At 41.9% G+C, this 16,136-nt stretch overlaps 1 protein-coding gene across 13 annotated transcripts in view; it reads left to right on the plus strand.

The window, feature by feature from the left end:
* Positions 1-16,136, plus strand: part of TNRC6B (trinucleotide repeat containing adaptor 6B) — a 203,461-nt gene that overhangs the window by 167,172 nt on the left and 20,153 nt on the right. For 12 of the 13 annotated variants that reach the window (XM_067559532.1, XM_067559534.1, XM_067559539.1 and 9 more), the window contains one exon: positions 6,818-6,966. In XM_067559532.1, coding sequence (XP_067415633.1) covers positions 6,818-6,966 — 149 coding nt within the window. Of the gene's footprint in view, positions 1-6,817; positions 6,967-8,143; positions 8,315-16,136 lie in introns of all 13 variants that reach the window. The other variant, XM_067559543.1, reaches the window with a different exon arrangement.

The following is a 16,136-nucleotide window of genomic DNA, read 5'->3' on the forward strand; positions in this document are numbered from 1 at the left end:
CATGCTGTTTTTTTACTCCCCCAATCGCCATTGCTGCAGGCACATGGAGCCAGCTGAACTATGTTCTCATTTTGACCATGACAAATACATCGCAGCTTATCCTGGATTACTTTAGAACTGCATGCTGTTTGTCTTTTATGCTCCCCCCACCACCTCCTGTATATTGCTTGCCTTTGATTTTGATTCTACAGGTGTCTGTAGAATGTAAGATAAATAACGACAGAGTCAGTTAGTATATTAATACAGTGATACAAATGTTTCCATTTCATTGATGGAAAGCATGATATAATGTACCCACATATAGCACTGTGAATAAACTCTTAAGAAAGTATCAATTTCCATGACTGGCCACTGAAACAATGTAGCAAAGAATTTCCTCTCACTGCAGACATTTAAAACGCATTCACCACACGGGGAGGGGCATGGGGGGTGAAATCTTTCAAAGGGACAAACTTTAAAGGGCTAAACTTTCAAAGGGACAAATCTTAAAGGGACAAACTGCAAAGGGCTTGCTGGGCAGTTAAAACGCATTCACCACATGGGGAGAGGGGTGGGTGGTGAAATCTTTCAAAGGGACAAATCTTAAAGGGACAAACTGCAAAAGGCTTGCTGGGCAGTTAAAACGCATTCACCATGCGGGGAGGGGGGCTGGGTGGTGAAATCTTTCAAACCACTAAAGAGACAAACTGCAAAGAGCTTGTTGTGTGTGTGGGGGGTGGGGTGATCGCAGCTTGGATTTTAAACCCATTCACCGCAGGAAATGAAGATTTAAATCTTCCCGGGGCTGCTTTTGGGGAGGATACAGAAATGGGGCATCATGGGATACAGTCTGGAGGCCAATTAATTCGAATTAAGTCCCATTGCGTCCACACTCACACTAATGCGAATTAACTGATGCGCTTCAAGCGCTAATCCACTTGCAGATGTGGTTTTATTAATTCGATTTTAAAGGCTCCTTAATTCGAATTAACAATGCGCAAGTGTAGATGCGGGAGTAATTAATTCAATTAAGGGACTTTAATTCGAATTAAGCCACCAGTGTAGACCAGGCCTGACAGACATGAGAATGGGATTTGTGGAGGAGAAGCTGAGGATGAGATGCTTGAAGTGGAAGAGTGAAAGGTAGTTAAGGGATTCAAATAGGGAATAACACAGTCATGAAGAGGAAATTTCAGGAGCAGTATTTGAAATGGAGGGGAATGAAGTCTGATTCAGAGGGGCCAGAGATTGCAATAGCTGAGGGAAGAAATAATTATGATGTGGATAAGAGTTCTAGTGGTAGGAATAGAGAAGAAAATACATATTTAGAGAATTTGTAGAAATGAGAGGATTTGAATGGAGCTTGGACATGTGTGAGGAGGGTAGAATGTCTACTACTTCAGAAATTTGCAAGTCTTGGGTGACCAGACAATAATGGGGAGTAGTTGTCTGTGGTAGAGATGGGAAAGAGCAAAAGGGATTTGTTACCCTGTAAATGTAGCTTCTTTAAGCTAAAGAGAGAAATTTAATTCAGCTTTTCTTCATGAGTCATAAACTCACGTTCCTGTATCATTTTATCTCCTTATGTTTAAATATTTTCTATTTAATGTTTGTTTGTTTTTTAAATGCGGGTTCCAGAACTCTGCATTGATAAAACTTTTTGGAATATTGCTGTGTAAAGTTCCACTTTATAGCTTCACCCTCATTAAATTCCCTTTATAAATCTACTTTAAAATGGTTTTGTGATTCCTAAACCGTTCTAAGGTAGTTTAACTCCTATGTGGCATGTGCAAGTTGACTGCAAATCTGGCTCCTCTTTCTCCCTGAACAACTCTCTGACTAGTGCAAGTAGTTTCAGAACCACCCTCTTCTCTTCCATTGTGCAGTTAGTTCAGTTAGAACCTGTGGAGGGAGGTAGTAATTAGTTTTGTTCATAGAGTATGTGTGCATGGACATGTTCGTGTTTGTGAGTTACCATGTAATGTTACATTAAGTACTAAAATTAATCTAAGATTCATTGATGGAAGATCTGGAGAAATCTGTTAAGTACTTTAATACTTGGGGAAAGGTTATTCTCTGAGAGGTTCTTGGTCTTTGCAGCCTTTATTCTCAGAGCAAGACAGAAGCAGGAGAGAGGTGTCAAAGCCTTCCTTTCTGTAATCATCCAAAAGGGCTATGTGGTTCAATCTCAGTCCCTGCCTGCCCCTCACCCTCCAACCCCTTCCCACTTCTGGAACATGCAGGAGGCTGACTCCCTTTCAGCTAGGTGTAATAGAGAGGATGTCTTTAGTCCTGGCCAACAGCTTCTTATTCCCACTACTTCCTCATTCCAAAGAAGGGTGGATGACATCCTATACTGGACCTCAGGTCTTTAAACAAGTTCTTTCATCATTTTCAGTCCAGAATACTTACCCTTAACTCTGTAATCCCCTCCCTACATTGATTTGTGACTCTCGACTTGCAGGATGCATACTTCCATATTTCTGCAATTCATAGTGAAAGAGAGAGACTACCAATTAATAGTGTTACCATTTGGCCTTTCTACAATTCCAGAGGTGCGTTCACCAGTCAGTTGTGGTCGCTCACCTGTGCATACATAGCCTATACATTTATCTTTACCACAGCGATTGTTACGAGGAAGATTGCCACAGCAAGTCACCAAAGCTGTGATGATGGTGCTTCATCTCTTCTCCCTTGGACTCTAAATTAATTAAGCCAAATCAGTCCTTACTTTCTGCTCATTCAGAAGAATTCATAGGAGCACTTATAGATTTGAGTTCATCGAGGGCACACTTTACTCATAACAGATTTGATACCATGAATCATCTTTCAGGACTTCAGACTCAACAAAGGGCATCAGTCTGTCATTCTGTTGGGACATATGGTCAGTTGCACTTACATGATGCCACATGCCAGATTGCATCTTTGTCCTCTCCAAAGTTGGGTGAAGTCAATCTGCCAACCAACAGATGCAGCATTAATCAGCCAGTGCTTATTCACAGGAATGTTTTTATCATTTCTCTAGTGAAAAGATCCTCAGAATGTCTGGTGGGGGTGATATCTGTATCTTTGACTCCCACAGACACTCTAGACATGGGTTCATCTACAGACCCAAAATTTATTGTCTCCAATGGAATCCCAGCTACCTATAAACATAGTAGAATTCTGGGCTGTTTGTCTGGCTTGAAAGCTGTTTCTACCTCTAATTCAGGGTACCACTGTGCAAATTCAACAGACACACTATAGCAGTACACCATGTAAACAGGCAAGGAGGCGCAAAATCATCGCCCCCCCATCAAGAAGCAAGTCTACAATGGGAATGGCGTGTTCAGCATCACATCAATATTGTAGTCTTACACTTACCTGAGGTCCAAAACAATTTAGCAGATCAACTTTGCAAAAGGTGGGCCCTGCCACAATAGACTGTTCATTACCAACTAACTAACAAATGTTTCACGTTTTGCTCAAGAGCAAAAAGTTTGGGCTCACTCTCGGGAGCATTTCTGATTAGCTGAGACAAGAATCTGCTCTGCATGTTTTCCCGAATTCCCGGGGTTCTCAGGAAAATAAGAGAGGACAGGACTTGAGTAATCTTAATAGCCCCAATGTGGACACAGCAATTTTGGTACTCAAAGGTGGTACACCTGTTTGTTCAGCCATAGTTCAAACTGTTGGTCAGTCCAGACATATCATCTCATGACCAAGATCTGATTTGGCAGCTGGACCCAGTGTGTCTATGTTTCACAGCTTGGATGCTAGTTGGCTGAGTTTGGAAAATGAACAACATTCTGCTGAGGTACGAATGTTCTTATTCAGAGACGAAAACATTCAACAAGTCTTACTTACAGAACCAAGTGGAAATGTGTTTCAGTATGGGCTTTTTACCATAACTTTCACCCTGTGGAGGTGTCTATCACTGTCATCTGGATTATGTGTTGTCATTGAAACATTCAGGTTTCTCTAATAGATACTGCTACTATGTGTCTTTAATAGAACTATCTACCATTCTCCAGTACAGGGACATGAGTTTTTTTTGTCCCCCAGCCTACAGTCACCAGATTTTTTTTAAGGAGCCAAAGCACATTTTTCCACTTGTTAAGGATTTTTTCTCTTCCCTGAGACTTAAATATAGTCCTCATATCTCTAATGGAGTGTCCATTTGAACCTGTATCCTTTCTGCCCTGTGTATCATTTATCAAGAGGGCATTATTGGTGGCTATTATCTCTGCTCAAAGAGTGAGAGAAATCCAATCACAGATGGCAGGCTCACTTTATAACGCCTTCCATAAAGATAGTTACTCTTCATCATCATCCTAAATTTCTGCATAAAATGGTCCTTGACTTCTACTTAAATCAGTTTATTCACTTACGAGTGTTCTTTCCAAGATCTCACTTGTCCCCTTCAGAGGCTTAGCTCCACACTTCGGATGTTTTTAAGAACAATCTTGTGTTGCCTCAGTATGATACAACCATTCTGCAAATAACCAAGATTTTTTCTATGGTTTGGTAGTTTTATCCAGATGACAGGCTGTTTCAAAATAGAGACTCAAAATGGTTGTTAGACTGCATTGGAATTTTGTAAGTTAACATCACCATCTTATCAAGATATGTTCTACGAGAGCTGAGGCATGTCAATATTAAAATCTTCAGAGCTGCTACTTGGAGCTCTGTACATATCTTTATAAGCCATTATTCTCTAATGTCAGCTTCTAGATCTGACGCACAGTTTGCCAATGCAGTCTTACAGTACTTAATTAAATAGGATTCCTGGCATCCTCCACCTGAGAGAGACAACTGTTTGCCAGTTCTGGGATCCATGTGGACAATACTTAAAGAGTAATTACTTTACCTATAGTAACTGTGATTCCTCAGGATGTCTTATCAACAGGGATCCCACAACCCACTCTCCTTCCCCACTAATGCGAATTCCTTTAGCCTTGGGAATTCTGTATTGATGAAGGAACTGAATGGTGGTTGGGGCCACACTGCCCTTCATGTCCTTGCAAGTGGAGCTCAAGGGCATATTACGTGCATGTGCAGTCCCAGTGGAGACTGTTAACCAAAAGAATCTGATCTGGTATGCCTGAGGTGCACCTACAGTGAGATCCATCTGAACAAAACATCTTGAAGAACCACAGTTACTGTAAGGTAAAGCAATCATTCTTTTTCTGATCTTCTGGGACAGGAATGACATCCTGAATGAGGAGCCTGTTTGGCTTGTTGTCAATCTGTAGTCAACCCACTCTAAAGTACCATTGGCAGCTTCTGTGAATTTCTTATCTAATCCTAAACAGAATAAACTACAGTATTCCAGACTGGAGGTATCAAACAGAAATACAGTGTCTACTATACCTAGGTCACTGTCAGAGGAGGGACTGATTGAATCATCTTGATAGTCAAAGACAGATAAAGTCATTTTTCGTGATTAACCATCTGGTTGTCCAGGATGAATGATGCTAGTTCCTTGATTAGTGGTAATATGATGGGTTTTGTCAGGTCCTCAAATTGCTTCCTTTTCACATTTTCCAGGATTTAACTTTGTCCAGACTCCAGTTTCCTCCCAGATGGCTGAGGGACAGGGCTATCTGTTGTGGATGAGAAACACACACAGGTAGATGTCATTGATGTACTGCTGGCATTATAGCCTATGATGTCTAACAGTTAAATTTAGGTGTTGAGTAAGAGAGAGGTGACTGGATTGAGTTCTTCAGGATTCCATGTGTGATTACTCTTGGGGAGGAAGAGCAGCTGACAATTGTGACTCTTTGAGATCTGTTTGAAAAGAGAGAATGTAGGCAGGTCGGCATGATTCCACCAACTTCTTCCAGGACACACAGGTGGGTCGGCAGTACCTTATGATCAGAGGTGTTGAAGACATTTGAGAGGTTGAGTGATGTCAATTTTGACATTTCACCTCTGTCGTTGCCATGAGGAGCCAGAGCCATGACAAGACCTTAGATCAGATTGGGATGCATCTAAAATGCCAGCAGAGGCCACATGTAACAGGACAGTTCATTATTATCTTCTCAGCAACTTTGCTTATGAATGAGTGGTTAGTGACTGGACAGCAGTGAGTGAGGCTGGCACTGAATGTGGCTTTTTTGAGGACAGGTTAGACAATATCATGTTTCAGAATGGCTATTAGAGTGCCCTCTCTGAGTAAGGTATTAACAATTTTTCAGCTATGAGGCAGTGGATTTCCCATTAGAACTGGCCACGAGGGGCATGGATCCAGATTGCTTAAGTTTCCAGATAATGGTTTTGGAAGCTCCAGCTATGCTGCTAAGCACAATTGTGACAGAGTGGTTAAGTTTATGCTACTTTGTGCTGTGGTGTGTGTGTATCCTTGAAGATCAAGAGATGTATCAGATTTACTTTATTTTGTCATAAAGTAGGTGGAGAGTTCCTCTCAGCAGGTTGTGTCTAGATCTATGATTGAGAGAAAGCAATTTAAGTGTTATAATTTAGTTGATTTTATGAGCTGGAAAACTGCACTAATGCTATACTTGTAGAGGTGGATCTCTTTGCCTTGTTCACTACCATTGCTTATGTTTGTGTAAAACTTCCATGTATTTTGTACAAAATATTTCTTTTATTAATGTTTTTAAAGCAAATTGTCTTCTTTAATCTTACAATAAATCTTAATCCCTGATTTTTTTTTCAGCGTCTTTTAACAGGAGCTGTAATTATACTAAATTATAAAATAAATCCCTGGCCGTTCTATTCTTCAGCCTTAGAGGTATTTTCAAGCCATTTTTAGCTGTGAATCTATTGGAAAGAACAGGTATGATTGTGGTTGTTGGCACTGATGTTACACCTTCTTCCTTCCCTTTTACAGGTGGTCTCCCAGATAAGAAATTTGAGGTGGACAAACGAGCCATGAATCTTGGGGATTTTAATGATATAATGAGAAAGGATCGATCTGGATTCCGTCCACCTAATTCCAAAGACATGGGAACCACAGATAGTGGGCCTTATTTTGAGAAGGTGAGATAAAATCCCTGTGGTTAAACAAAATCCACCACTGCATTCACATAAGGTCCCAGTTTCTATCTTCTCCTTTGAGAGTAGTAAAAATTCAAAATCATTGAACATGGAAGAAACATGTTAAATAAGATAAGAAAAATATACATATGTTGAGTGAACGTAGATGAAGAATTGAGGTGGGTTAAAGAGGTGCATGAATAAATTAGAGTAGTCCTGGAAGGAGTAGGTACACCTCTGAAGAAAGATTATTTCTGAATACTCCTTTAATCTTTTGCTGGGGAGAGAGAAGTCCATTTTGAACAGGTGCTAACAAATTTCAGCAAAGAAGGCATCTTAATGGTTCTTGTTCTGTTTGGCTGCTGACTATACTCTTACACTCTAAAACTAAGTTTAGATTTAAACATACAGACAAAAGCACAATCTTCCAAGACTTTTTCAAATATTAACTAAATTACATTAAATGTATATATTAAATATATATTATATATATTAAATTTAAATGTTTAATTTATAATTATATTTAATATAATTAATAATTAATTTAAATAAATAAATAAATACATTATTATAATAAATTATGATTTGGAGAGTGTCCCCTGGATTCAATATGTTTATTTTAAACGCAGTTTGATTCAATAAAATATATAACAATCTTTTACCTATTTTACAGATTTTGTGGGTGTTCTCTGTCCAATAAACATTTTTTTTAAAATGCATATTTTTAAACTACTCCATTTTGGGGTAACAGGCCAAACAACAGGATTATGAACTCCCGCTGCTGGTCTAATTAACAAACACATTTGCAAAGGTGCATACTGTGGACAGAAATCAGTGTATGGAAAGAGAAATAAATACTAGGAACTCATTCTAGCAGTATCTGCCGCTGTAATGGAAATAATCACTGTCAGAGAAGGACTAAATTAGTAAAGGAAGGATTTTTTTTATGTATCTGAGATTTAAAAAAAAAAAAATACCCCCATCTCTGCAGAAGTTGACTGTGACTCGTTAACCAAAAATCTCCAAATGCTGGCAGTTCAGATGAGTCATGTTTGCCCTTGTAGTTACTATTACAAACTAATTTTGCTTATTCCTAATCACTCACAGTCCTTCTTTCTCTCCTTTTGCATTCTGTTGCTTCACTAACCAACTCCTGCTGATTGACTAACTATTGCTTCAGCTGACTTTGCCTTTCTCCAATCAAGATGGGTGCCTTGGGGATGAGGCTCCCTGCTCTCCCTTCTCCCCTTCTCCCAACTACAAGCTGTCTCCCTCTGGTTCCACACTACCCACCGTCGGCCTTGGGGCAATCGGCTCAGGGCTCAACCCCCAAAACTTCGCTGCTAGACAAGTAAGGAGGCCACCTTCTCAGATTTATTACTACGTCACTGCAACGTAGGCTTAATTCTGGTCAGCTGGTTTTCTTACAAGATGTATTGATCACTGAATATACAGTATAATATATATTAACATAGGTTTCAGATATGCTAATCCATCAAAAATCCTTCCTATTATCCAGTATATATTTTGTCCATTTTTTTTTTTGGCCTCTTATTGTCTGCAACACAGTGTAACAGACTGATGGATTTACTTTTCAAGATAATGTTTATCTGCTGTTGAGGTCATTAACTACTGTTTATTGGAGGACTTTCAGTGGATAATCTTTCATTTTAAGAGTGGTTTACTCCAAATTTGTCTTGAACTTTTTTTACCTAGGTTCCATACAGTGACTTATATGCAGAAAAATATTTAAGAGTGTTAAATTTATTTTTCTAAAAAGACTCGGCAAGAATAAACGTATAGAAGAAGGGTGATTCCTAGTTAGTAACTATTAGTAATGTCCAGGGAAGTAACAACATATATTTGCTGTAACTGGGTAAAATAATTGTAGCCAGTTCATTTGTGGTGTTGAATTATGGTCAGCAAAGTAGTTTGGATTATTGTTCCAGGAGAGCTTGCAGGCGTGCTATAAAATGGAAGAATGAGAACTATGATATTTTAATGTATCGAGAGAGTTTGTGTGTGTTCAGGGACTTTAGAAAAGGATGTCACCCAGAGAATGTGGGTGAATCTCCAGGTATCTGCTTAAAAATGGAATTAGACATAATTTTGAATTCTTTTGATTACATTTGATGTTTACTAATAATGAATAGTACAAGCTGGTCAGGGAATGGTAAGTATTTTCCATGAAAAATGAAAAATATTCTTTAAAAAAAATCACAGAATTATTCTTCTTTGAGTGTTGGTGCCTGTGTGAATTCCATACATAGGTGCACATGTGCTCAATGCCTCTGTAGCAAATATTGTCCATCGGTCCATGGATGCACAGTTGTCCTTCTCATTCTCCAAATTGAGGGCATAAAGGGTGGTGTGACTTAATGCCTCTTCAGTTCCATTTCCTTTTACTGCCAGATGGTCAGAGTTGGAATTCTCTCTGTCTGCTATGATTTTCCTGTACTTAAGTACCTGAAAATACATATTGTAAATAGTTTTTAGTAAGTTTAGACTTAACATTTTAGTGTTTTTATAATTTGTTGTTCTTGCAGAGAAGGACTATGCCAAGAGTCCCAGAGTTTAAAGAACTCTGTCTCCTTCCCCGTTCCTTCTCCATCAGCAATGAACACCAGGCCTGCCTTTACTGTGTTGAGGCAGTTTACATTCCCATCAAGTGCAGGATCTGCCACTCCTTCCCTCCTCAAACTTGTCAGGTTTGGGAGCTCTGTCTGTGGAATCACCTCATGGAGTAGGCCATGAGGCCCCAGTCAGAGATCATCATCTCCCTCCCTCCCCACCCCCGTATAGTAGTCTCGGATTGCAAGCATTGTTCTTCCGGGTACAAGTTCTGGAGTAGAGACCAAAACACTTAAGCCCCTCTCACAAGAATAGGGACATGATCATAAGCATAAGGACAGATCCCTGTCCAGATCTACCTTTAAGAAAAGAGATCCCTTCCCATCTTAGTCAGTCAGGTGTGTCCTCATGTGCATGTCTTAAGGAATTAGGTCCTCACAAACCTTCTCTTGAAGAAGGAAAGGCATATAGGAAGAATGATCCATCAGTATCAGTTCTGGTTCCATCCCACAAACCAAAAGATTGGAACCTGTCGCCCCTTATGGGATCCTCTGAGTACCAGACTATTGGACACCACTTATCCATCAGTACCCACCTTAGGGACTCCTCAAACTCCAGGAAGGATGTCCATCTTTATGTTACTAGAGGATATTTTCATTCCACCCTGTTCACAATTTCCTCTTCTATTGAGCCCATTCCTCCTTACAGACATTTCTATACCCAAAGACGTCACCTTGAGGGGAAGAGGATCCTCCCATGCTATGTCCACAAATAGGAGTATCTTCCCAGTGGTGCTGCCGGTTAGAGCAGGACCCTACTTTTTCATAGAGTAAATGCACCGTATGAGCCTCCCTCCAACCTCCCTCACAAGGGAAACATGCCCATACAGAGCCCACAGGCGGTCTTGGAGCCATCTTGGATACAGTTACCCAGGGGACTGTTGATACTATATGCCTTGTCGTCTTCTTCTTCTCTCCTCCTCCCTCCCCTCCCTCCCCCCCAGTTGACCTTCCTTCTGGCCTTACTGTACCCTGTGGGATCCATAAAAGATATCCTGAATTTGTGCAGAATTTCACTGACCCTTCTTTCCCAGCTGATACCAACTGGCTCCTTTGGAGTTTGCAAAAGGAAGAAGTCAAGCTGGATCTGCTGGTCCCAATGGATGTCTCATCATCCTCACCTGATTGAGGCATCATCCTTTTTCCCACCTGATGACCACAGGCAGTAACAGGAGCTGTTACATAGGGTAGCATCCGAGCTCCAGATATCTTAGGGAGGTCCAGGACACACAGCATGATCTAGTCAGACATCTTTCAACCCTCTGACTCTAATAGGTGGCCCTCCCAGTCAATGAGGCCATTTTGGAGCCTGCCAGATCTGTGTCTCGTATCCCTGCCACCTGTGCCCTTACCCTGAAGAGGGCTGAAAAACAATATTTTGTGCCAGCTAAATGGGCAGAGTTCTTTATTTACCCACCCACAACCCAACTCATTAGTGGTGCAGGCAGCTATGGAGAGGCTAGGTCACAGTACCCCAAGTTTACCCTAACTGACAAGGGTGCTAAATGCCTTGATCTCTTGAGGAAAGGATTTTCACCAACTAGTTTTTAATAATCAAAGTTGCTAACTACCAGGCCCTCATTGATGAAGGCAGGCTGATGGCTAAGACATCACTTCAAGCGGTAATGTACTCAGCTGACACTGTTTAGAGCCGTTATCACAGCTGTAGTCATGAGTCATGAATCGTAGCTGCACACTTCGAGGTTCCCCAGGGTGGTCAAGAATACCATTGAGGACTTTACCTTTGGTGAGTCTAATCTCTTCAGTGAGACTACTGACAAGTCACTATTCTCCTCTTAAGGACTCTAGGAAAACTCTCCACTCCCTGGACATTTACACCCCAGTCCTAAAGAGGAAACACCACAAGCAAACCTATAGGCCCAAATTCTCCTTTCCCCCCTCCCCGCAGCATTTTATGAACCACCATGCAAACAACAGAGGGTTCAAAGACTCGGATACGCTGCTTCCTCCATCTCTACGACTGGTGCCAACCCCCACCTGCCATCCAAGAGTTTCTCGAGATGGGAAGTTCAAGGTCTGCATACCGATATTGATGCCATGTCATATTGCCCCCCAGACCTTTGGTGGCTGCCTTACCTTCTTCACATGCAACTGGAAGCAATAACAGACAAGTGGATACTAGAAATCATCCACTCTGACTACACAGTTGAGTTTATCTCACCTCCCTACCACAAACCCCCTTCTCAGGGACTACTCTCACGAGGAGATGCTTCACCAGGAGGTGAATTCTCTCCTCCAGAAAGGGGTTATGGAGCAGATGCCACTTCAGCATCGAGGGGGGATTCTAGTCCCCATATTTAATAATTTCCAAGAAAAATGGTGGATGGAGACCAATTCTTGATATTCGCCAACTAAACACCTTTATTCACAAATGAAAATTTCACCTGCTAACCCTGGGATTGATAAATCCCTCCTTGGAGAACACACAGTTTGTGGCCTTTGACATGAAAGATGCTTGCGTTTATGTAGATATTCACCAGTCCCACAGAAGATGTCTTCAGTTCATTGTAGGACAAGAGAAATAGCAAATCAGAGTACTTCCACTCAGGGTGGGGACAGCTCTCAGAGCCTTCACAAAAGTCTTCAATGTGGTGGAAGCCCAGATGAGACCTGATGGTTACACCATCTTCCTGTATCTGGATGACTGGTTGGTAACAGGCAGATCAAGCCAGAAGGTCCAGTCGGTGACCTTATTCTTACTCCACTTTCTGACGCTGCTGGCGGGGGGAGGCAGTGTCTGTGTAAACAAAGAAAAGAACACTTTGACTCCCACAAGGACTATAGATTTCATAGGAGCAACCCTGGATTCATCATGGAAAAAGCCAACCTCCCTATAGACAGATTTCAGGCTATGAATAGCTTGATAAACCAAGTCACCCTCAGACCTCACACCACAAGCATGGTTTGCCTTTCCCTTCTAAGGCACATAGCTGCATTCACATACGTAATGCCATTCTTTGCCTGCAGGCCTGGCTTCAGTCTTTATGTTCATCAGACAAGGACAACATGAATACCAGGGTAACAATCACACCAAAAGGCACATGGTGCCCTTGGGAGGCCAGAATGCACATCAATCTGCTGGAGATTAAAGCAGTTCATTTAGCCTGCAACACATACTCCCCCCCCACCCCTCCCATGGTTCTACCGTGTCCATGATGACCATCTCTTATATAAACAAACATGGTGGAGATCTCTTCCTTCATGAATAGAGATAGTGGACCTATGAAACTGGTGCATCAAGAACTCCATCACACTCTTGGCCACATATATACTAGGTGTGCAGAATGCTCTGGCAGACAATCTGAGCAGGCACTTTGCTGTAAACCACAAATGGGTAATAAGCAATTCTGTCATGACCAAAATCTTCACCCCCTGGGCAATACTATCTTGTGGCCTGTTCGCTTCCCAAGCAAAGAAGAAATTCAGTCTCTATGCTCCAGAGCAGCATTAAACTGAAACTCCAGGGGCGATAACAGAAAGACATCTTGTGTGGACCATCTGAGGTGCACCTTCCTCCCAACACTGAGCTACCTTAGGTTATCTGCAAAATTTATCTTGACAGACCAGGGTTATTCTTATCACACACAGTTGGCCCAGATTTGATTTCCAGACCTAGTACAATATCATCCTGTTCTCCCATCTCTGTTTGATCGTTTCTGGATCTGTTAACTTAAGACAAGGAGGATCAGACATCCCAACCCAAGACCCTCTTCCTCTCACAGCTTGGTATTTGGATGAGCATCAGACCTGGAACATTCATGTTCAGAGGCCATCTGGACTATCCTCAGTCACAGCAGAAAAACCTCCTCTAGAAAATGCTATCTAGCTAAATGGAGGCATCTCTCTACCTGGTCACAATAGAATCACCAGAATCACAGTTATCCCTAGAATCAGCAGGTGTGCTTGTCATTTTAGACTATCTCCTGTCCCTTCTAGCCTGTTAAAAGTCAGCAGTCAGTGTCTTTCATCCTCTGGTGGAAGGCTGCTCTATCTTTACTCACCGTACCACCATTTGATTCTTGAAAGGCTTCATTAGGACCTTCCTGCCGGTGATGAAACACATACCACATGGGACCTCAACTTGGTACTCTCATTTCTTACCAGACCACCTTTCAAACCAATGGCTATACGTTTCATGTCACATCTCTCCATGAAAGTTACCTTCTTAGTTGCTATCACACTGAGAGCACTTGTGATGCTGTATACCATGTTTCATAGAGAAAAAGGTCTCCTTTCAACTCCACCAGAAATTCATCCCCAAGGTAATTTCAGAGTTTCACATGACCCAACCTATTCACTTACCAGTGTTATTCCCTAAGTCTCACGTTTTCAGAGAGGAAGGGAGGCTGCAGTCCCTCGATGTCGGATAGGCCTTGGCCTTTTATCCGCAAAGAACAAAACCAATTAGGAAAACACAGACACTATTTGTTGCTGTAGCAGAGTGATCACGAGGGCAAGCATTGTCGGCCCAGAGACTTGCTAAGTAGATCTCTGAATGCATCATTCTGTGTTATCAGCTGAGACATACTCCTCCCCTGGACGGGGTGAGGGATTACTTTACCGGAGCACAGACAACCTTTACAGCATCACTTCAAAAAATACCAGTAAGTGGACATTTTTAAGGTGCATACCTGGATCTCCATCCACATCTTTATGAAGCATTATGCCCTGGTCCAGGCTTCCTTAGCAGATGCATCTGTTGAGACAGCAGTGTTACAGACATCTATACCAACCGCATCCTCACATCTTCCCCTTATTTGACTGCTGCTTATTAATCACCCACATGTAGAATATACATAGAGACCAGCACTTGAAAAAATGGAGGTTACTTATCTGTAACAGGAGGTTCTTCAAGGTGTATGCCCCCTATCTGTATTTCACTACCCACCTTCCTTCCCCTCTGCTTTGGATTCTATATGATTCGCAGTAAGAGAAGGAAGTGGAGAGGCATCGGTCCGTGCCCCCCTTTATGCCCTCAGTTCAGAGCATGACGAGAACAACTGTGCATCTGTGGACCAACGGGCCTGGTCTACACTAGACTGTTTTGTCAACTAAAGTCAGCTTTCTTTCAACAAAACAGTGCTAGTGTACACACTGCAATTGCTCCCCCCTGTATTCCCGCCGACAAAACTGCCCTGTTTATTCGACAGAATAAAACCATCTTTACAGGGTGATGCAATGTGTCAATGTAGACACTGTGTCCCTTTATAGGCTGTGGGGCTGTCATTCATGTCAGTTTCACCATTCCACTGAGAGAGTCCCCCCTTAAGAGCTGAGCAGCTGATCTCCATTCCTGCCTGGGAGCTGGGCTGCTGAACCTGGCTCCCAGCCTTGTCAATTTCATGGCTCAGGCATGAAATTGACATGGCTGCTCTGTTCCCAGCCCAGAGTGGGGAACAGAGATGCCCTGGGCAGCTTCCCCCAGCTCCTAATGGGGAACAAGAAAGGGAGAAACCCTGGACTGCTCCCCGCTGGGAGCCAGGGCAGCCTTGTCGTGAAATTGGGAACAGGGAGTGGGGAAGCCCCGTGTGACTTTCTGCGGCTCCTAATGGGGAATGAGAAGGGGAGAAGCCTGGGGCTGGCTTCCAGTGGGGGGGAAACAAGGGCAGCCACCAGGAGCCTGTGGGGCTCCTGGCAGGGAACTGAGATCCCAGTCTCTCAGCTCCCCACACTGCCTCTCAGTGCTTCTAGTGAGGACTCATTCCACCAACCCAAGGAAGATAGTGTGGACATCAGCCACTGCAGTAATTACTGTGGTGGCTGTAATTCAACCTATGTTAGATCGACTTATTTTTCTAGTGTAGACAAGGCCAGAGATACTATTTGCTACAAATCTTCAGTCTCAGACACATGGAGTGCATGTGTACCCATATGTGGAATACAGATAGGGACCACGCATCTTGAAGAACCTCCAGTTACAGGTAATTAACATCAGGTTTTTAATTTAAAAAACCCCCCACAAACACATCACAGAAAAATTCAAAAGAAACTAATTTTCCTTGAAATTTTTTAAAGACAAAAAAAAGGCCTGTTTTGTCTAAGTAATTTTTCAGATGAAAAATTTGAGCAGCTCTAATTATTATTTTAAGGCAATGGTAACAAGCTAAAGGCCTGCAGGTTACATAAACAATCGAAATATTTGTTTTAGTGACACCTGGCTCTTGAATCTTCAACCACCTCCTGTTTCAGACCCTCATAATGTAATAGCTAGGGTGACTTAGTGATAAAATACTGCTTAATAACTTTTAAGTAGGAAACTGTTCTAGGACATATTTGTTTTCGCTGAGCCTCACTTTCCAGATCTGTTAAATGGGATAATCAACTTTAACCAACTGTGGAAAGTGTATTGAGATCCTTGGATGAAATGTACAATTTAATTGAGGAGGAAGAGGCTGTATTTCAAAAACTTCAATTTATAGAGACATATATGGGGGAATAAAGCCAATTGAGTTTGGTAATTTCTGAATAATCAGGCTTGAGGGTATTCTCTGTAGTGAAATATTCTTGCAGTACTCTTGGCAA

This window comes from Emydura macquarii, unplaced genomic scaffold, assembly GCF_026122565.2.
Source record: "Emydura macquarii macquarii isolate MOO-44397 ecotype Brisbane River unplaced genomic scaffold, CSIRO-AGI_Emac_v2 contig_2205, whole genome shotgun sequence".
Classification (NCBI taxonomy): Eukaryota; Metazoa; Chordata; order Testudines; family Chelidae; genus Emydura; species Emydura macquarii.